The sequence below is a fragment of the Cavia porcellus genome, unplaced genomic scaffold, assembly GCF_034190915.1.
Source record: "Cavia porcellus strain 051 isolate PalLab524CR breed Dunkin Hartley unplaced genomic scaffold, mCavPor4.1 scaffold_1, whole genome shotgun sequence".
NCBI classification, from domain to species: domain Eukaryota; kingdom Metazoa; phylum Chordata; class Mammalia; order Rodentia; family Caviidae; genus Cavia; species Cavia porcellus.
In genome coordinates, this window is record NW_026947484.1 from 158971594 (window position 1) to 158994365 (window position 22772).

The 22772-nt window shown below is 35.7% G+C and overlaps 1 protein-coding gene across 2 annotated transcripts in view; it reads left to right on the forward strand.

The window, feature by feature from the left end:
* The window catches only part of Negr1 (neuronal growth regulator 1), a 772989-nt gene extending 758471 nt beyond the window's left edge, over positions 1 to 14518 (forward strand). For both annotated transcript variants that reach the window (XM_063258286.1, XM_003478817.4), the window contains one exon: positions 10864 to 14518. In XM_063258286.1, coding sequence (XP_063114356.1) covers positions 10864 to 10988 — 125 coding nt within the window. In that variant the 3' untranslated portion in view covers positions 10989 to 14518. The remainder of the gene's footprint in view (positions 1 to 10863) is intronic.
* The last annotated feature ends 8254 nt before the right edge of the window (positions 14519 to 22772 follow it).

Here is a 22772-nt window from a genome sequence, read left to right on the forward strand (position 1 = left end):
AATATCGAACTCGTCAATTTGTGCATTGCATTGAACATCCTAAGCCATACAAATTTGAATGAAGCTTTCAATACACAAATAAGCCAGTCCTGTGACAATAGGCATTGCCATTGTGTATTAGAAATTAGGCATAGAGCAGCCAGCTGCATCAAAGAGAAGAGGGAACTGGGATTTGTTTTCAATGTTAAACTGAAATCCAAAAAATTATTGTTGTTGCTCTGTAATAAACAGGGATGCTACTTAATGAAAACCTCTATTTGCCTTATTGGTGAGGGTTTTTATTTTATTCCCAATTCGAACACGTGGATAAAGTGGCTCTATTACTCTCCAAAAGTAGATATTTGCCGTAATGTTTAAACTTTGCGAAAGATCATCTTGTTCCTGTAAAGAATATCAGAAGAATAGTTTAAGTATAGACAAAAAGCATTTTAATAAGGGAGATTTCTAGAACAAGCAGTGCTTTTTCTGTTCCTTTGTCTTCAAGGGAAGGAAAAAAACTAACAATGAGATATTAACATTGTTTCCTTTTGGGAGGAAAATCAAAAGTAATCATCTGCCTTTTCTAACTTTATGATTAACAAAAGTTCTCCTAAATGCAGTTGTGTGGCCCAAGCCATTTTATAATGACATTTCTAAGAATACACAAAAATGTATGAATGTTTTCTTTAAACCTTGAACATAAACTTACAGGGCATTCCAGATATTCTTTTTAATAGAATGATGTCAAACATTCCTATTAATTGTGCTTATAGTTACAGTTAGTGTGAAATAGAAATGTATGTTAGAACACACACATTTGTGTCCTCTCTGATCTCACTAGCAGCCATTCCTAGATACGGGTACACCAGAAGATGAAAACTTACTGCAATAAAAAAAAAATTGGTGCATTTAATTTTTAAACTATAGTCTTGCTCTCTAGGAATATGTAGTCCCATTAATCCCTTTTCCATTTTTCAAGTTTTCAAATCCTGACTTCAAGCATGAATAGTAAACTGAAGTAACTTCTCTTGAACAACAACAGAAAAAAAAAAAAACTATTCTATTCAGAGATGTTCTGAATGCTAATTTTCTGATTTCAGGAGTACTTTGGAGAAATGGAGGTATCAAGACAGAGTCTAGATATGTAGCAGAATTTATAAACACTTATTTTTAAATTCTAGACAGTGCTGTTTCTATATAAATAAAGTCATCATTCACAAATTTCCAATAAGCAAATATTCAATAATCACAAATATTTGACTAAGAATTTTTTTGTGAGTTTCAGACATGTGAGATACTAAAATAACCCAACCCCAATATATCGAGGAAATGTAAATATAGCATACATTGACTGTATGTCTTAGAAATTATTTCCCAAATTTAATACTTCAAAGTATAACTGTATCACTTCCAGCATAGGCATAGAAGAAACTCATTATTTTCTTGGTTGAAATGCCTAACTAAAGAGGTGTTTAACTGTTGGGTACATTCCTGGATTGTAGAATTCTTTCAATCATGTTAGATTTAGAAATAGTTCAAGATTATCTTTGTCACCTTTAATATTAATAAGCAGTGAGAGCTATAAAAGCCTGAAACAAGATACTCGGTAAATCACGATGATCGGTGTGATGTACTGGTAAAGGTCCTAAACTCAGTTTGAACGCAGCCCTTCCTTCTCTGCATAGCTTTTGCCTTTTCAAAGTTCCAGTATCTTCTCGCTTTAAAGTGATTTAAATCTAGAATGTCTTTCTCTAGCCATATTTCAGATTTAGTTATATTTTGACAAAGGAGATTGGATTCTTTCAAAGTTTCTTTTAATTTTGGAATTCTAATAATACATGATTGGGTGAAATGATTCTCTTTCTCCTCTATTTCAACTAAACTGTGAAGTCTTTAAAATCAAGCATTAGCTCTTACTCATCTTTGTATATTTAGTGCCAAATGCAATGTCTAACACGTGGTAGGTGCTTAAAAAGCAACTGTTGAATAAGTAAGGAATTGCATGTGCACAAATCAGTGATTCCTACGTTATGATTTTCTGACTTAAGCTAAGACATCAATTTTCCACTTTTAGGTTGAAATATATATACTTAGTTTAAGAATGATGGAAAATACTCTAAACTAGAGGTATCACTCAATATGACAAGGATTTTTTGTATAAAAAGACAAAGATATTCCTAGCGTCTTGTGACAAAAAGCAATAGTGGATCAAAACATGTTGATACCCTGGAGCATTTATTAATTCAGTGAGTACTACTGGTATTATAGCCATAATTTCTTTCAAAAAATAAAATATATGCCCAAATTTGACAAGTATACAAACAAGTCAGAGGTGAGATGTTTTATTGACCAATGTCTAAAGAAATTTTGTACAACTTATCACCTCTAGCTTTTGGAAGGACGCTATTGCATATCTTTAAAAATCAGTGTCAGATTAAGCATGTATACAGTGGTAAGCTCATTATGTAAATTTTTCCTTTCATCCCTTGGACTAGAATTCCCTAATACCTAAGTTTTGTGGACATGTCCCCCAAATTTCCTTCATAATGACTGTATTTCTCTCTCTCTTTTTTTTTTTTTTTCACTTTGTAAGTTGGATCACCTTAGGTAAAAAGAGAGCCCTACAGAAAGAACATATCAAGGTTATACAGGAAAGGAGCATTTTATAGTTAAAGTCCTAATAAAAAATATAAGACTATGAGTGTCTTTAAATATTTAAGAAATGCAACAGGACTTTCATTAGATACTGCTGCTGGTATAGCAGAAACCAAAATGATGATATTGTAAAACAGTGGGTGATATTCCTGGGATAAAATCTATGAGAAAAAAAAAGATTTAATTAAGATTTTAAGACTCCTTTTTCATTATTAAGGACATATGCCTGCTAACAATATTATTAATGCAGAGCTCATAAAAATGATGCATGGGTGAAAAACTATCGTAAGTCAAAAAGATGCTGCCAGAAAGATTAGATAATTGTTTACTTTTAATTGATTTATTTATCCAAAATTAATTTATTGCTCTCCATGTACAAAACAATGTGTACTAAAAGGAAATATTAAGTTGTATTAGATAGTTACAATCTACTGCTTTTATGCTTTATACCAGAGCATTGTTATTATGCTTTAGCTTGCTCTAAAATAATTTACTTGTTTATAAGTGGTCATTTTAGGAAAAAAATTCAAGGAACCCTAGTGGGCAATTGGACTAAATCAAACAAGTCCCTCTAGAAATGTTGAGATCTTGAGTGGTCCTTTGCTTGTAACCTTGCTGTCTTCTACTGGGGACCCACTGAAGAACCCCATGGAATCCACTTCACAATTGTTTGCTCTTCACACAGCTGGTTGTCATAGCAACAACTAAAATAAGGAGCAGATGTGAGGCCAGATACAAACAGTGTACAAGACCAGTGTACTCTGCAAATTTATCTCATGTAGGGATATAAAAGAGCAATTATTCAAAGATCTTATTATATGCAGTCACTGTGCTAGCCCCTGGGGAAGAGGCAAAGAAAAGAAATATGAAAAACCGTGACCACCGTCTTTTAGGAACCCACAGGCTGGATGACAGAAAAATGATGGCAAGACATGGGGTCTGAATGTAATGAGGCCTTCGGTGAAGAGGCCGAGCAAGTTACCTAGAGGTAACCCTGGAGCGGCTTTTTAAGTAGAAGTCAAAGTGTGTCAGACAGAAGCTGGAGAACCAGGAGGAAGTGGAGGGTAAATCTAAGCAGACGAAACATGGATGACTAACCCAGAGATTAACAGGATGAGGCTTACAGCATTAAAATCTACTTCAAGGAGTTGGATACAAAAACCGCACCTCTGCACATAGAACAATGCATGAGGAATGGGCATTCACTATGACCTGCAGGTTCTCAAGCATTATATGTTTAGTGAAAGCCTTTTCTGATTACATTTTAAGAGCTATGCATTAGAAGGAGAGTGTTGCATTGTGACTCACTGTCTCAAATGTATAAAAATTTTTGCTCACATGACCATGTTTTAATAACTAAATATTTCTTCTTGGGTCAAGGGAGGGTTTTAGATTGGCACTTCTTATGTAAGTCAGAATACATTTTAAGATCTACCATTTAATGCCCAGTTGTCAAGACTGTAGTAAGTACTTTCCTTAGCTGTCTCATTTTTTTATCAAAACAGCCCTAAGAGAAAGATACTTGTGTCTCCTTAGTTCAGCTGAGAAAAGTGAAGCGCTGAAGAGTTAAGTTGGTGGATAGTATGTCTGATCGTAAGACATCAGTCTCCATACTTCACTAATACATCCAAATAGGAATAGCTCACAAAATGGAGTTCTTAACAGTTCTGGGGTGTGTGTGTGTGTGTGTGTGTGTGTGTGTGTGTGTAACTCTATGGCATGATGCCTTCAGAAACAGCCAAGATAACAAAACTTTCTTTTCGCTAAGATAGAACCAGATTTACTCTACAATGTCTTGAATTTTGAACCTTAGAAATTGGCTATTCAAGATGATTGAGTCTTGAATTTTTAGTTAATGGCATTGTCTTCCTTTGAGTGTTCTTCCCTACGCCTTCCCGAGTTTTATGCTAAAGCTTCATTGCAAATGCAGAAACTAAAACAATGCATCTATAATTCAGTCCTCCACAATGAATATTTGATTGTACCAACCCCTTGATCAAATGCTATGAGTGATACAGAAATAAAGTACGATCTTTGCTTTAAGGAAACTTAGATTTTACTAAAGGAGATGCACATGAGAGTAATAAAGTACAGACCATAGCAAATTGTTATGAGAGAAATTAGGGGCTGGTGGATGCATTCCACCTGGGATGCTAGACAGAACGGAAGGCACAGAAGATAGTTGCACAGGGCAAACCTGAGTTCTGGTTTATGTTTGCTTCACTGAAAACCTACCAGCCTCATTTCCTCTGTAAAACTAAAGGGTGCACCAGGACCCTTAAGAGTTCTACCAGGTTCTAACTTTCTGTGCAGGTTGCACTATTTCAACACATGCAGACCATGGAAGCCCAGAAGTCTCTGGCACTAGAAAACCAAGTGTGAACGAATACATCGAAACAGCAGAGATCTGGCAGTGCCCCGAGCGTGGAGAGCCTCCGTGGAGTGTGACTCACATGCAGATTGTGGCAGAGAACAGGAGCCCTAGGGCTGGAAATGCAGTTTGGGGTTGACAGGAGGTGTCAGCTTCTACACAAAATCATTTGAATATTTTAAAGAACTTTTAATAACCAAAATATAATGGCACAAGTAGCAGATCATTGAGAGCAGCTGCTAACGACATAATGAGGGACACAAGCTAAAGAAATTAGAGCTGTGGGGCAGGATAATCACCAGCCTGCGTGGCATTTGCAAAGGATTCTAAAAAGGACAGTAGGTGGAATATTCCAAAAATTGAAAAAGGTAATCAAGCTTCATAAAATTCCTGATCCTTAGTGCTGAAAGAACAGTATCACAGAGGAACTAAAAATAAGCTAGTTTAGGGTAACCTTCCTGACACAAAAGATGCGAAGAATAAAATTTAACGAACAAGACTATATGGTTGTCAAATCTCCAACTTTAGACACCCTACAGGAAAACTTAAATATATCAACACCCACATAACCACGTAGATAGAGGCTTAAAAACCCATACAACCTGCAAAACTGCTTGCCAGTTTGTAATTTCTCCCGTTTTTCTTTCTCTCTTTTTTTAATCCGCACTAGCAGTGTCACAGTGAAGAGACAGCTGGTGGCAATGACTATCGGTGACCTTAAGAACACAGCTGGGTTTCTATTTTTATTTCTGTGAAGCCTTTTTTCTTCAGCAAGCTGATGCCTTAAAGGCCAAAGCTAAAATTTATGTAGTGAAGCCAATTTGTATTATATTGTATGTGTATATAAATATTTCACACAATAAAGGCTTTTTAAAAACATACACACACACACCAAAATATGTAAGGGCTCTTATCTGCCTCTCCAAACTGGGATGGATAACTGTACCACATCAAATTCAAAGAAACATTGAGATTTATACAGAATCAACAGTATGGACCACACACTTCAAAACAGAGGTAGCATATCCGTGTTACTTCTGTCTTACAGAAATAATCAAAGGAAATCCAGCTCATTCAGAAGATATTAACAAGCAACTCAATCTTTAAGATTTTAATGACCATGAAGGATAGAAAATAAAACAGCAGAACTTGTCTACGTTTGGGTGGATTTCACTTTTATTCTCCTTTCCCCACATTAGAGGTAATGGCCTTGGAGAATTTCATCTGGCTCTTTGCAGACACAGATTTCTGAATACAAGTCGTAGCATATTTCTGAATATTGGTAATGGCAGAGACAAATATGTGTTTAAAATTTCTAATGAAATTGTTGCTGAGAAGACAAGCTGGTAGACCATGAACCCTAGCAAAATGGTCATTCAGCAAGCTGTGATTTGAGGATGCTGGACTGGCAGAGAAACAGGTAGGGAGTTCTGACCATCAGGCTGACAGGGAAATTCCACTGGTCAGAAGCAGAAAAGAGTGGTGTGATTCTTCTATCATTTTCTTTGTTATCACACAAAACAGAAAGCGATTCTGTGAAAAAAAAAATTTAGTATCTTTTGCTTTTAAAAGTTCAGGTTGTCAAAGATGTTGGGGTTTCCAACTAGTCACTATTTTATCAAGTGAAAAATAAAAATCTAAATCATTAAAGTAATTACCTAAATACAGATTTTTGTTGGTAGCCTAAGACCTCTAAATTCAGAAAAGTACACAAAAATGCTTTTGCTAGTCTGATTGCTGCTAAAGAAAAGGGGAAGACTGGCTGGCAGGAATTCAGGGCCAGGTACTCAAGTCTTACTTTCTCTCACTTAAATGCCAGAGATGCTGTCTGTGGGAGGGGCTCACCCGAAACAGCCTACCAATCTGGGAGCTGCTCAAAAATGGGCCATAGTCTGTTCATCTCTCTATATCCCAGGAAACATTGGACAGGACATTAAAATAACATTAGGTGAAGAAACAAACTGAAAATTCATACATTATCTGGTTCACTACATTGCACTGTGCTATGCAAGCACAATTCCTCAAGCCCAAAGTCCTGGGGAAGAAGAACACGGAGACATGTGGTATTCACCCTTCTGTGGATGCCCCCACACCACCAGGGTGAGATGGCACACAAGAAGGCATGCTTGGGCTGTGCTATAGCAAAAATGCCATCTCTTTGCCTCTTTGAATAAGGACTACTTCACACAAGAAATAAGAGAAAGGAATAATAAGATTAATCACCTATTCTGAGTCCTGCCTGATTTCTCCAGAGTCCACAATCAAAGGTTGAATGCCTGGTTGCAAAGTGCATCCTGATTTGCTGTTCTTTTCTTCCCTTGAACTCCACCCACAGTTTAGGTAAAACAAAGTGACTCAAGAAAGCAAAGTATAATCAGAGTTTCCCAGCTGCTGATGGTATAGGGGCTCAGATGTTGCTTAAAAGAAGTTTTCACAGCCTTACAAACAAGCTTCTCACACTCCAAATTGTGGAATAGGGTCACACAGTCAATGGCATCTAATCAATAGCACATAATTTTTTCAGTAGTTTAATGTGTTCTCTATTCTGGGTGCATATTAATCACTGACCTTTGCATGCCACTTAAGTTGGGTACAAATCATTCATTTCCCTGTAAGGTATAAACTTTCTCAGGAAAATGTAAGTTTTCTCTTGTGGAAGCAGAATTAATGTAGCTTAAGTAACTACCTAAGACGGTGATAGGAATCTGAAAAATGACTCAGAGTAGTTTAGTTAAAGCTTGAGTAATTTAAGGAAATTGCCTAGGCGAGTAATTGGTATTGTACCAAAACTAAATATTTCACAGTTACATTTGCTCTTGCCTAAAAATAAAAACTAGAGCAATACAAGGGAAAACTGCCAAGACTGAAAATAATATACAGCAGCTGTAAGTAATTGGGAGTGATAATCATAATTAGACAAGATGTAAGATATGTGTTAAAACGCAGATTGGATCTTCCTGTTGACAAATGGGAGAAATCCCACAGGCTTAGCTCTGCATCCAGCCTGGGCACTTCTGCCTCTCGCCTGACACAAGGCCTCCAAAAACCAGTGTGGCATGGGGTCCCCATCAAGCCACTCTTTTGGTGCCATGGTCATGCTGCTCTCATCACCAGAAGAGGATGAGAGACAAGAGGTCGCACTCCCTGACTTCAAGGGGACTGCAAGCCAGAGGAGACTACCCCCTTATCTAGCACTAGTGGCATTTTATGAAATCCATCCAAAGTAGCCAAGAAAACACAGAGGAACTAATATTTTTGTAAGACAAAATGGAGGACATTTCTGGAAATCCAAAGAGCCATTTTGAAGATGTTGATACTTTTACGAGTCCTGAAGCCAATTCTCATAACAGCTATAAGTTACTTTCTTTTATTTTTTTCTTTTTTAGCGTGGAATATTCTATTGGGATTTTACATGCTAATCTAATCGAATTAACCCAAATAGTACTGAGAGCCTTCGGTTTAATGCCGTGGACCCTCTTCTCTAACTAGTTCAGCTCACACACAAGCCACACTTAATGAAGGTCAGTCAATGAGAATAAAGTCATAGAATGAAAGTAAATTCTAGCAAAGGACCAATGTGCAGTCATTTTAGAAATTAAGATGTACATGTACTAAAGTATGTATACTATATCACTGAGTTTTGTTTTTAAAAGAAGTCTGTTGGGGCAAGAGATTTAGCTCAGCAGCTGAAGCACTTGCCTGGTACATGCCAGGTCATGAGTTTGATGCCTGGTACCAACCCCCCCTCCCCGCAAAAAAAAACAAAACAAACAAACAGAAAAAAAAAACCTATGTTGCCTGAACTTTTGTATTTGTGCAGTTTCTAAGTCTGCCCTTACCTCTCACGGCAGCTGAATATGTCCTATATTTGTGTGTTTATTTGTAACCCCTATTAGAGTGAACTTTTTCTTGACAGAATGGATTGCATTTTATTTATCTTTTCCTGTGTGTTGTCTGATTTAGCCCTTGAGCACACAAAGCATATCCAGTATACAGTCCAGGAACATAAATAATATCTAACTTCCCTTTAGCTTTTACAGGTTTTTTTTTTAATCTATAACACAACTTCCTACATTTGTTTACTATTTTGTACTATTATACTAGTTTTATTGCACTCAGGAGTCCTATTTTTAAAAATGCTCTGAAATAGTTGTTTCCTGATTGTACACAAATTAAATACATATTTACATTTTGAAAATATTCTCTTGTCTTTATCAATAGAAAACAAGTACTCTTACAGTTTTAAACTATAGTCCTTAGACATCAGATTTTTAAATCCTATCTACTGAGCAAGATATATTTTCCACATCACTTTTTGTTTTTAAAACTCATTGGTGATGCACACAGATGCATTGCATTAAGTAGTTGATTACACTCTGTGTTTATTGAAAAGTAGTCTCTTCAGCCCAGGGACCCTAACTTACCAACAATCGCCCTGTGAGGAGATATTACCGCAGAAGCTAATGCACCTATTTGCCCTTAACTTCTGACAGTGTAAACAATATAATCAATTCTTGTTGCTACAAGGCAGTATAGTCACTTGTGAAAGTCCCAGTGAAAACCTCAGGTAGGTAATTCAAAGTCAGTGCATGCCAAACTCATCCTATGTTTGAGTTACAGACTTGAAAGTGGTGAAATTGTACCTTTTTTATTGCATTCCTCAGTTTGTACTAGGAATCTGTGCTTAAAAATCAGGTTTAATTAAGAAAAAGCACGTAAAGCTATGTTGGTGGACTTTTTGTTGTTGTTATTTCTACTGTTATTATTGTGGCAAATGAGAAGTGTCCTGAGCAAGTCTAAACATGTCCGAGACATTCATTATAGAATATGATATAATCCACACACATGGAAGCCACTGGATGCTACACAGAAGTAGAATCCACTCTGTGGCCTCCAACCACAAACCAAACTTAATGAGACCTTAGCTGTGTGGTAACAATGCAATGTGACACCTAGGCAAGTATCACCTGAGATTCTCCATGAGGAAAACCTTGGCTTTTCTAATGTAGAAATGCAGTCATGCATTCAGATGTTCCAAATTCCTCGAAATCTGCTTCAGCGTGGAAACCTAAGCACCGCACATTGCAATTGAAAATTATCTTCCCTGCCGAGAGTTCTCAATTCTCAATTCCCTCCACATCAGGCATAAAACTTGGTCCAGCAAGACTAAGCTAGATTTAGATCCTGGAATTCGGCCTATGTTCTCCTTTTCTCCTGCTTTTGAGTGTGTATTTCTTCTATCCACATGGTGCTTCCATCCATTAAAACTCTGTTTCCTTGCCCACGTGGGTTTAAATTCTGCGATGCTTCTGTTAGTGCATGCAACTCTTACATTCTTAGGTTTGCATTAGCATTGTTCTTCTTGATTCACATACATACAAAAAAAAGTCGTTGGTAGGGAAAGACTCTTTTCTGGTTGCTCTGGAATTTAGTACAGTCTTTGGCTGATAAGAAAGATACAGAGGTCTATGCATGGATGGATATTGTCCATAAATATAATTATTTATCATTCCCACAGAGAAATCGAAGTGTTAGGTGGCTGCTTATTGAACACCTAGCTTGTGTCAACCCCGGTGCACTGTGTTAGATGTGCTATGTCTCTGGATCTTGTCACAGCCCAGCCAGGCTGATCACATTATGTCTGTTATTTCTGTTTTACCCTTGAGAAAACTGAAGCTTGGAGAGGTTAGTCAAATGGGCCACGCTTACTCACAGAGCAGACTCAGGCATGAGCCTAATTCTGTCCCACCCCTAAACCTGTGAGTTCCCCAGTAGACTTTGCTGCTTCTTGATTATTGTGTTATGATTCTGAAAGACACATATTAGATTTTGATTGAATCTTTTCCATTTCTTTCCAGCTCCAAGTACAGCCCAGTATGGAATTACCGGGAGCGCAGACGTTCTTTTCTCCTGCTGGTACCTTGTGTTGACACTGTCTTCTTTCACCAGCATATTCTACCTGAAGAATGCCATTCTACAATAAATTTAAAGACCCATAAAAGGCTTTTAAGGATTCTCTGAAATTGCTGATGGCTGGATCCAATCTGGTACAGTTTGTTAAAAGCAGCGTGGGATATAATCAGCCGTGCTTACGTGAGGATGATGGCCTTCTGTAGAATTGCTCATTATGTAAATACTTTAATTCTACTCTTTTTTTGATTAGCTACATTACCTTGTGAAGCAGTACACATTGTCCTTTTTTTTTTAAGACGTGAAAGCTCTGAAATTACTTTTAGAGGATATTAATTGTGATTTCATGTTTGTAATCTACAACTTTTCAAAAGCATTCAGTCATGGTCTGCTAGGTTGCAGGCTGTAGTTTACAAAAAACGAATATTGCAGTGAATATGTGATTCTTTAAGGCTGCAATACAAGCATTTTGTTCCCTGTTTCAATGAGAGTCAATCCACATTTACAAAGATGCATTTCTTTCTTTTTTGATAAAGACAGCAAATAATATTGCCTTCAGATCATTTCTTCGAGATATAACACATATCTAGATTTTTCTGCTCGCATGATATTCAGGTTTCAGGAATGAGCCTTGTACTATAACTGGCTGTGCAGCTCCGCTTCTCTTTCCTGTAAGTTCAGCATGGGTGTGCCTTCATAAAATAATATTTTTCTCTTCGTCTCCAACTCATACCAAGTGTTTTGCTAAACCTTATAATCTGTGAACAAAACTAAAGCCTAATGATAGAGTTAAACATGACCCTATCTCTGAGGAGCTATTGAACTGTATTCTTCTGTTAAAAAGTGGGGCTTAAGAATTTTGCCCCAGAATTACTCAGTTTTTGTGGATTAAAAATATTTTAACAACACGGTAAAGTAAATGTACCATATGAGATTTTTCTAGTTAACACAAAATGTTACATCCATGGTGAGAAATAATTCTCATTAAAAGTGATAGCACAGCTCACTCAAGGGATTGCCTAGCAAGACAGCATCTTTTTCTTTCGCTGCTCCAAGCCAACATTTTTAAGAGGGTTTGCTGGAAAGAACAGCAAGTCCTATTACCTAATATTATATGAGCTGGTAAGTGATCAAAAATAATTTGGTTTTGTGATAGGTAAGTAAATATGACAGAAAGAGTGCTTCTCCCGAGAGAAGCATTTTGCATATTTTCTGCCTGAAAACATCACTGACTTGCTAGTCCAGAATGCATATTATTTAAGAAGTTTCAAAATACAACAAATATTTTATATTAGTATTCATCAGCTCAGTCCCTGAAGTAACTAATTCTTTGATGAAACTTTTTCTCTGTAGGTCAAACAAGTGAACCCCTCTAAATTACCATGCTTCATATCTTCTTACATGATATTGATAAGACTGAAGGAAGATACCAGTGATGAGACCATCTTAAGATCTATTAATTATTAATTCACCGTGCATATTCAAAATTTTTTTCTATGTAAAGAATGACAACCACCTTTTTGAAGGAAAATGCTGTTTGTCTAAACTACTATTTTACAGGAATAGGCTGAGAGTTTCACTCTTTCTCAAAGAGAGACCACAGCCTTGAAAGCCATTTTACAGGTTGGATGAAGTTACCAATTTAGCACACCTATATTTCTACAAACTATCATCTTTTGTAAGTCATACGAAAACAAAGATTCTACGAGAAATATTAGATAAAAGACATTTTAGAGAAGTTGTACATGTTTAAGATAGCTAATACTTTACCCTATAAGGGATGGCTTAAAAATTGTGACTTTTTTATTCAAATAAAAAATAGAACAACATACACAATAAATCTGTTTTAATTAGAAAAATGAATCACAAATGAGGGAACATAAATACAGTCTTCCCACAAAATGGCAATAATATGACACAATGCTATTAAATTTACTAGTGGTAATAAATTTAGCACAATTCGACTGATTTATTAAAGTGGGTTCTTAAAAATACGATATTTAAATTTTTTATGTATTTGTCTTTCAAAAAATCTATTCTTTGTGGAATTGGTGAGTAAACTACAAAATCTTTTCTTTGTATTGCAGCTTTAAAGTGACACACTCCATAACAATCTACTTACTAGAAATAGTGGTGCTACCACAAAAGTGTTAACCATCTGTACCATCGTTTGGGAGAAAGAAACAGATCAAGAATGCATATTATACAGTGACCATTTTCCTAGAGTTAAAAATACCTCCTCTTTGTATGGTTTGTAGGGTACATGTGAGGTAAATTGAGGTATAAACTATGGATGAACCAAATAATTAGTTCAAAGTGTTGTCATGATTCCGAATTTGTGGAGTCTGGTGTTTTTTCCCATAGAACGTGAGAAGTACAGTCATAGCTCAGTAGCTATATGTATTTGCCTTTATGTTAGAAGAGACTTTATTGAGTGACATTTTTAAACAGAGGAGGTATTCACTATGTTTTTCTGTATCACAGCAGCATTCCTAGTCCTTAGGCCCCTGGACAGAGTGAAATCATGAGTATTTATGAGTTCAATATTGTTCAAATAAGACTACAGTATTTGCTTTTTGTGTGAATGTATTGCATATAATGTTCAAGTAGATGATTTTACATTTATGGACATATGAAATGTCTGATTACTCCATTTTATCAGTCCTGACTGTACAAGATTGTTGCAATCTCAGAATAGCAGTTTTATAACATTGATTTATCCTTCAATCTATGACAATTTTTTTAGCTCTTCATTTCAGCATTATATTTTCCACAAGTTCCATTTGTGGGATTCCTTTGGCTGCCCCTAATTTTTTTCAAAGAAAGAGGGAAGGAAAATAAAGAGCAGTTATGAGAGTAAAGAAAAAATATAAAGATAGAAATGGAGGCAAAGAGAGAAAACAAAAGGAAGATAAGAAGAGAGGAAGAAAAGGAGGAAAGCTAGAAATAAGGAAGGATGAGAGGGAGGGAAGAACCAGAATATTAGAGTAGTTAACTTATTCATTTGCATTCTTGGTTTAAATGCAGGTGGTGTAATTATGTTTTACAAGGATCTCATCCCAAGCATAAGCCTTGTTACACCATTAAGTTCCTATTATTCAACAATTATATAATGAAAAGTACTACCCAATTTATAGTATCATGTGTTTCGTTGAGACACCAAGATTTGAGAGAGAGAATTTCAAACATAAAGCCACTTTGGGAGGGGGGGTTATACCTTAGCTGAAAAATTAATGCTTCATCATAACATTTAAGCTATATCTAGAAAGTAGACTGGAGAACTAAGAAAATTACCCAGATAATTCCAGACAAAAAACATATATATAGTTAAATACCCTTACGCGTGAAGCCAGACAACTCTGAGAAACTGAATTATCAAAGCCAATAATCTATATTGATGAAATTACTGAATAATTGTTAATTTATCCATTGTGCTTAGCTTTGTGACACAGCCAAAAGTTACCTATTTAATCTTTTCAATAAAAAATTGTTTTTTGAAATCCAGAAATGATTTAAAAGAGGTCAGGTTTTTAACTATTTATTGAAGTATGTGGATGTACAGTATTTCAATAGATATGAATATGAATAAATGGTATGCCTTAAGATCCTTTGAATATGTATTTACTTTAAAGACTGGAAAAAGTTCTTCCTGTCTTTTAGTAAAACATCCATATTTCATAATCTGATGTAAAATATGTTGTACTGTTTCCAATAGGTGAATATAAAGTCAGTTTATCAATTAAAATATGTATTTGACTCATTTAAAAAGAAGCTATTGGTATAAGAAAAATAGGAGGAAATGACGATCTAAACACACTCTTGCTATTCCTTCATTGTGTACATGCACATCTTTTCTGCTCCTCCAAAAACAATCTGGAGAGAAAACTTGTGATGCTCTAGCTTCAAACGGTCCCACACTTTAGTCTTTCTCTCTGTTATTGATTCCCAAAAGGTTCAAAACTGCATTACACCTAGCCAGAAAGTACTGTCCTGGAGATACTTTTTATCAATTATTTATCATTTTTGTTGATGAAACGCAGCAGAGTTAACAAAAAAAAAAAAAAGACTGATGACACTCCTCACAGTCATAGAGTCTAATCAACTAAAAACAAATGCCTGTAGAAAACCAGGTGGAACATAATTTCTTAAGAGAGCTGGATGTGAAATGAAGAGGGAGTAAGCTTCTCGCGTGGTGCTCAGATGCAATTTCTTTAAAAATACATTGCTTTCCAAATAAAACACTTCGCTGGGCTGTGAGCTCTTAGATTGTGAGCGCTGCAATATACAAATGGGAGTTCATTCCAAATAAATGATTGAAGCCTTTTTCCCCAAATCTATCCATTGAAAATAGTCAGCCAAATAAACAGGAAACAGGCAGTAGAGCAAACAAAATAAGAAACCGTGAGAAAGATCTACAACCGATTTAATAAGCTATCTGAAATGAGTGTCACTGTTATTCTGTGAAAACCACAGACACCAAAACCCGCTCTTCAAAAAGTGAAAATGCACAAAAAGTGAAAACACATGCCTGAATTTCTACTGCCTCGTTCTTTGTGTTTTTTTCACATTCTGTCATGGACATAAGGAAACAACACAAGCACCAGACGTGGGAAGCCAGCTCCCGAAACAGAGCTAGCTTCCCTCAGAATGTAACAGGTCAAAACACAAACACTTCCAAAACACACATGGGAATTCAGAAAATAATTACTCACTTCAACTTGTCACAAAGAAATGTAGGAATCTAAAAGAAGATTTTTTTTTCCAAGAAAAACACATTCAAAATAGTGAAGTTTGATCCAAGTCTAGAGACTGATGGTTTTCCCTGACATTGATCTATACTTTTGTGGAATCTTTTCAAATGTACAGAAAACATTTAGGAATTGATATCTCTGGTGAAAAGAGGAAATCTTGGCAATCTAATCAAATAAATGCTTGCCAGTCTTCAAGAAAGCAATGGTTTCATTCTGTTCCCTACAAGCAAAACCCTGTCTTCCTAAGGCTGGACCGCAGTCTCCCATCCCCGGTCCAGCACATGTCTCCATGCCAGAGAAGGTTGGAGCGGCTGGAGTTAACCCTGAAGGCTTCCAGCTCTTTCACCTTGCATTCTGTAATGGCAAAGCATTTGGCAGATAATGCTGCCTCGGCTTTCACAACACTTTAACGTAGAAAATATTACTATTGTCACATACTAACAATGAACAGGAGATTCAGGGTTTTTAGCTGATTTCCTGGAGACACTCTTTACTCGGTGGAATATCGGAGCCAAGTATGAAATGCAAAAATACCCTCAGTTTCTTTCACTTATTAGGCTGTCTAGAAATAGGAACAGCTACTTCACAAATGTCTATACAAATATATAACTAAAATAGTTTCACATTACCTGTCATCTTATCCATCTAGTGATCTATATCTATCATTTACCTCCCTCCCTTGATTTTCCAATTCCTCCAGAGAGTATGAGATTAAAAGTAAATCAGATTGTACGTCTTGTAGAAGCTTTTAGAGTGTGGAATGTAAAATACATCAGCTTCGGACACAGTCCTTGGTGTATCAGATCCATCACCCCAAATGAAGTGTCTTGCCACAAACACACATATCTTTTTTCTGCATAGCGTTGTGTAAAAGACTTGCCAAATTTGGAATAATCCATTAAGACTATGCCTTAGAAACCTGTGAGTAAGAGAGTTCTTGGGGAACTACTGTCAGAATACACATAAATGACCTCCTTATGCTTGAAATTTCCAATAGAATACTAGTTTTAATCTTGAAAAAGGCTGTTAGAACCAATTCATACCAAACTACTAATTATATGTACATATTTTTGCTCTGGAACAATCAGGAGGGGGAAATTTTCACTGAAGAAACTAAACTATATGCAACTTTAAAAATATATTTGTATTTTGTTGTCAAAATATAATGCAAATCCTGAGGATATCACCTTTTAATATGAAGAATTTGGAAAATGACTTAGATACTTTTATGAAATTAGCACATTAATTCACCAATAAGGGTCGTGACATGATTTTATAACTAAATAAAAGGAAAATTCAGAGAATCCACACACATATGTATCAAGAATGTCGAATTTAGTATTCTAATGGAGGCAAACCCAGCTTTTTCCAGAAAGAGAAAGAGAATTCAATTACAACTTTAACTACAATAATTTATTTCTTTAAAACCATTTTCCTTAATACCATTTATCTACAATTTGGAAAACAGTTCAAATACAATGAAAGATTTAGAGACTCCATGAAAACAGATTTACATAGCCTGAAATGGTATGCTCTGTGTAATCTATGATTCTTTATCATAGCAAAAATTTTGCCATAAGATTATGAAATATAAAAAATTTAAACAGTTAAATAACAAATTGCTAGTATTTTGATCTTTGGCAATATAATCTCTATTTAAATGATTTAAAAATTCTTATACATTTTTATGTTCTATATTCTTTATATTCTACTTACTTTCTCCCTTATTTCAAAAACCATCACTGCATATTCTGGAACCCATAGAAAGATGAGTAAAAGACGGTATAATGAGAGCCAGCTTGATTTAAGGATCTACCCTACTGAAAAATTAATGTATTTTAGAAACCTGTTAAACAACCCTATGAGACACTTTGTGGTGGTGGTGGGAGCATTTAATTCATGGTGTGACAGAGATTTCACCTCAATAAGAAAAAAGTAGTAACAATGAGATATTGCTATTTTATCAGCCAACTCCAATGGAAATGATAGGAACACTGCAAGAAGCTATAGCAAGGCCGAATGGCCTGCTTCCAGTTAAGGAGCCCAATCCTAGCACAAGTTTTGGTTTCCCAGAAAGTATTGGAATCCCAGTGGTTCGTTAGGCTTTCCAAGTTTTAAAACATAAAGGTGGGTGGGTTTCTTCCTCCATTTCAAGTACACTGCTAAAAGTGCTGGGATGTTCCTTGTTGGAAATTTGAATTTGCTACTTTCTTCATTCATTTTGCCCTTTTGGAATTCAATAATGTTAATTTAATACCAAAGCACAGCACACTTATACCTCTGCAGATCTGAATTGTGCTTAATACTCCAAGCACATGGAACCTCTTGAGAAAATTTTGGATGTATTCTAGCAGAAAGGCATGCAGAATAGTCCCTGAAGACTGCAATAAGCTAACAATAAAGAACGAAGATTTCTTGATTGTTCTGAAACACCTAGTAGGGTTCATAAAATTTTACATGGTTTCTAAGTAGTTGCACAAGTGTGAATTATGCCTGTCTGTAAACTGGAAATCTTTACTTCTCATTTGACAAGTGACCTGGTAAAATGTAGTCAACAGCTCATTTTTTACTTACTCCTTAAGAAATCGTTAACAAAGAGTTGAAACTGCTTCAAGTGGATGTCTTTTGAAACAAAACACATACTTAAACACAAACACAAAAACACATTGCTATCAGTGATCTGCAGAATAAGCTTGCAAGCTGTTCCTGAGTTCTGGATAACTTCAAAAAAAAAAAGAGAGAGAGAGAGAGAGAGAGAGAGAGAGAGAGAGAGAGAGAGAAGAATGACAACAGTGCACCCAACAATTTCTGTTTAAGTTTCATTTGTTAAAATTTTAGCATAAGGAACATCTTGTGAATTAATTAATTGGAAAATGGCACCTGCTTTAAATGCTGAAATGGAGAAGAGTAGATTTTTTTAAAAGTTTGGAATAAAATTTGTTTCCAGAAATACATCTTCCTGTTGGTAGACAACTATTTTATGTTTTGAAAAATCTTACTGCCTAATACCTTTAAATGTTGACAGAGACAAAGAGTGGGATTTGTTTTGTTTTGTTTTGTTTTTAATTTGAAATAAGCTCTCTTTTTCTAAAACCTGCTTTTCCAATTTATAGACAGGCAAATTTAGTATGTGTTCAGAAATTCTTGTTTCCATAGCAGTTCCGTTTCTGCAATGTATTAGCAAAGTCTTCAGTGTTATGTATCTTTTTTTATCCAGTAACCAAGACCTTGTACACTGGTTGCCATGCTGGTGGACATTCTCAGCCTAAGATGATACAAGAAGAGTTTGTCTTCTGTTTTAGGAAATTTTAAAAATGAAATGCACATTAGAATGAAAAGAGATTAACATGAACCTTCGTTAGATAACTTGAAATGTTCATGAAGCATGCTTTCATCCTCTCACACATTCACCCTTCATTCAACAAGACAACACAGCATGACACAGGCAACCTTAGGAGGCCATTGTCTGGTAGAAATAGTTTAGGCACTTAGGACACTGTCACCAAATCGAAAAAAAAAAATTACAGTATCTGTTCCTTCAATTCTTTTTCTGCAACAAAACTTCGTCTTCAGACTGAAAGAAAAAGAGGAGTGAAAAATATGAGAAAGATGAACTGATGCAGGACTTGGAGGGAGGGAAGAAGATACTGGGACAGGAGGAGGAAAGTTAATGTGTATTTTCACCTGGAAAGGTAGTTGTTGAATAACTTGTGTTCCTGAAAATGTCATGAACGTGTGTGTGAGACAGTGTGTGTGTGTGTGTGTGTGTGTGTGTGTGTGTGTGTACCTCCTATAACTAACTAAAGCTTCTCTTACAAAAACAATAACATGAATAAAAGTTTTTATTCTGTTTTCTGTGTTGTCATTAGTGATTCTTTAAATTTTCGATAATCTAAAATGAGAATTTGACAATAGTGTATCACATTCTTCTCTCAAGAAAATATGAAATACTTCATCACATCATGCAGTATAGAGATAGATCTTCCCTTTCTCCATGACTTTGATAATTAAAAATTTCTCCCCAAGCAATTGCTGAAACTGGATACTAAGAAAACAAAATGTGAATTTGAACAAATCTCCTTTCAAATTGCACAGTGACAATGAGAATAAAGCCTTTTAATTGTCCAGTATAAATTCTTGGTGATATTTGCAAAAACAAACAGATAAAAACAAAATCCTCCAGAACTTGGGAGAACTTAACTTCTATATCTTGAACTTCCTCACCCAAATTGAAAAACATTTTTCAAAAATAAAACTTTATTTTAAAGGGTCTGTGTTTCCATAAGTTGTGACATTAGTGAACTCGTGCATCAAAGTCCTCCAGTCATGATTATAAATAGAAACAGAATTAAGTAGCAACTAAAGGAATTCATTGGAAGGTTCTTGAGTATCTCTCAGAATCATGGGAAATTTAGATAGCAGGATGGTGGCAAGACAGGAAACAAAGCCAAGACAACTCTGGTCACACCAGAGGACCAGGTAAGCACAACACATGGGTGGGATTCAGAACATTGTACCTCAAAATATGGCATGGTGTCACACTGATTTTAAGTTGAAGGAATTTGAGAAACTACAGGTACTAGAAATACCCACTAATCTCTCATAAAACCTTCCTGGGAGAAGTTCCCTCCCTATATCATAGAATCCACAGGAATGGAGGACTGTTATCTCCAGGGACAAAAGAAAGACCCAAGAGCCTCCCTAAAGCGGAGATGGGGATCTCAAAGTGCACCATCGAATAGGTTCTTGACTCCCAGCAAGCAAATATCAGAATGCATCAATGAGAGGGAAAGAGACAGGCTTAGCAGTCCACGGTGAAGAAGTACACAGTGCAGAGGCATACCCCAAGGTCAGGGTCAGGAGCTGGGGTACATTTGCAGCGGATCCACCTTCAAGACAGGTGGCCTAAGAGTTTGCCTAAACATCTGCATGTTTCTTCGTCTTAAGGTCAGGTTGTTGCTCATTATCAACCAGGTTAATTTATGGGTTTAGAAAGTATCTGTAAGGGATCTGTATGTGATGGGTCTGGAAGGAAAGACCGAGACATGGATAACCCTGGGCAGCTTTATGACTTAGCCCTCTGGTTTGCTTTTCTCATTTCTACCTACTTTTATTTCTTCTATCATATCTTGTCTCCTTTCTCCATCAAACATAGAGTCAAAACGGGTTTATTTGTTTGTTGTTTGTTTTTCTTTTTGGGGTTTCATTTCTTCCTGAAGATTTCCATGCCACATAAAATCTATACTTAATATATTTCTTTAAAAAAAGCATTTCTGTGCTTTCCTCTTGTTAATTTGTATATTGTCAGTCCGGTGTATAGAGTGATGGGAAAAGGAACTTCTTCCTCTCCTACAGTCTCGGGGTAATTTATGTTGCTATTTCGACGCTACTGCTCTCTCCCTGGGTAATGTCTGACTTCTCCTCCACAGATTTCACTTTCCCGAGATCCAAGTCTTAAGCAGTTGACGAAACCTAAGTTTATAAACCAAGACATAGCCTGCCAGGTGTAGCAGTATCTATGCTTCTTGAGTTTTACGAGTAGGTAACGCAACCCTTTCTTCTGACAAGGTTTATTCACAGCATATCTCTAAATAAGAGATTCAGATGTAATTAGCCAAATTATGAAAACTATTCACTACACAGCCTCTAAGCAGGTAAGTTTGTAATAAATTATACATGGAAACCCATTACACATTTACTGCCATGCTAATTTAATAACAATTTTCTACTTTATAGCCTGAGAAAAAGATTCCATTATCCTTCTATATTTAGTGTCTTTTGCATCCAAATTCTTTACCTAATTATTAAAATAAATAGATTGAACAGTGCACCAGAATGTCACATTTTATCTGATGTGGTCTGAAAAATATCACAGAATTGTTGGGAATTGTAAAATTAATATTTTCTAAAGACTAAAATTTTAACTTGGTGAGATAATGATAGATGATAGGTAACTGAAAGAGGATAGATAGGTAGAGAAATAGAGATAAATAGATAATAGGCAGATATAGTATTTTCCTACAAGACGACCATCTCTAAGTAGAAAATATATAAACAATTCCTTTGCTTAAAGTTTTCTTTTTATAAGCAACAATGAAAACAAAGAAATTCTTCCTCACATAAAATAGACCCAATGTTATTTAACATCAATCTAACAAATTATTTTGAATCTATACACGGACTCCACTACATAATTGTACTAAGGAGTTTAGCAGTAGTTTGGCTTCCATAGCAATGGCTTACTTAAAGAACAGAGTAGCATAAAATATTTTCTATGCACACTTAATATTTTACTTATAGTAGGTATTTTCCTGTATTCCAACTTAGTGCCTCAAACATAATCATATGTGTGAGAAAAATATGTCAGATAAAAAGCTAGTATAAAAAAGAAACATGAAGATGTTTTGTTCATCTTCCCAACTCCCCGCAATAGATGTAATCACAATGTACCACAAGCATGTACTTGCAAAAAAATTGTAAAAATGACCCACTCTTAGGAAAATAGCCTCACAAAAAAGCCCAGCATTCCAAGTGAGATTAACCACTGAACTGAAGTTATAGTAAATGCTCATATAAACATTAATATTTGAACTCTGAGGATAGAGAGATGTTTAGAAAGACTGAACAGAATTCTAGATTTCCCTCATTTAAAAAAAAAAAAACGGTTTACATAGATTTACCTAGAGTCTCTCTTTTCATCCATGAGGCTTCTAAATTAATCTGAATAATGTAATAGCATGAAAAAGTCATAAAAATTTTTAATCTAAAACTATTATCTGCCTAGCACATCCATGCCCTGTTATCTTCTAGTCTTTTGTTTCAGAGTAAAATGGACAGTGCACAGATATATTCAGAGAAATAGACAATTTTATTTCCCTACAGTGCAGGCCATTAAACTTCAGAAAAGTAAACAAAAACTACATTTACCTGTAATCCATGATGCTCAGTAAATTTGCTTTCTACGTGATTCTGCGTCTTTGAGACTGACTTAAAGTGGCATTCATTCATCAAGTATTTATCGAATACCTACTTTTACCAAAGACTGTGTAAGGTGAAGGAATGGGAGACTGACTGGGGGAGAAAGACTCATAAATAAATGATTGCAA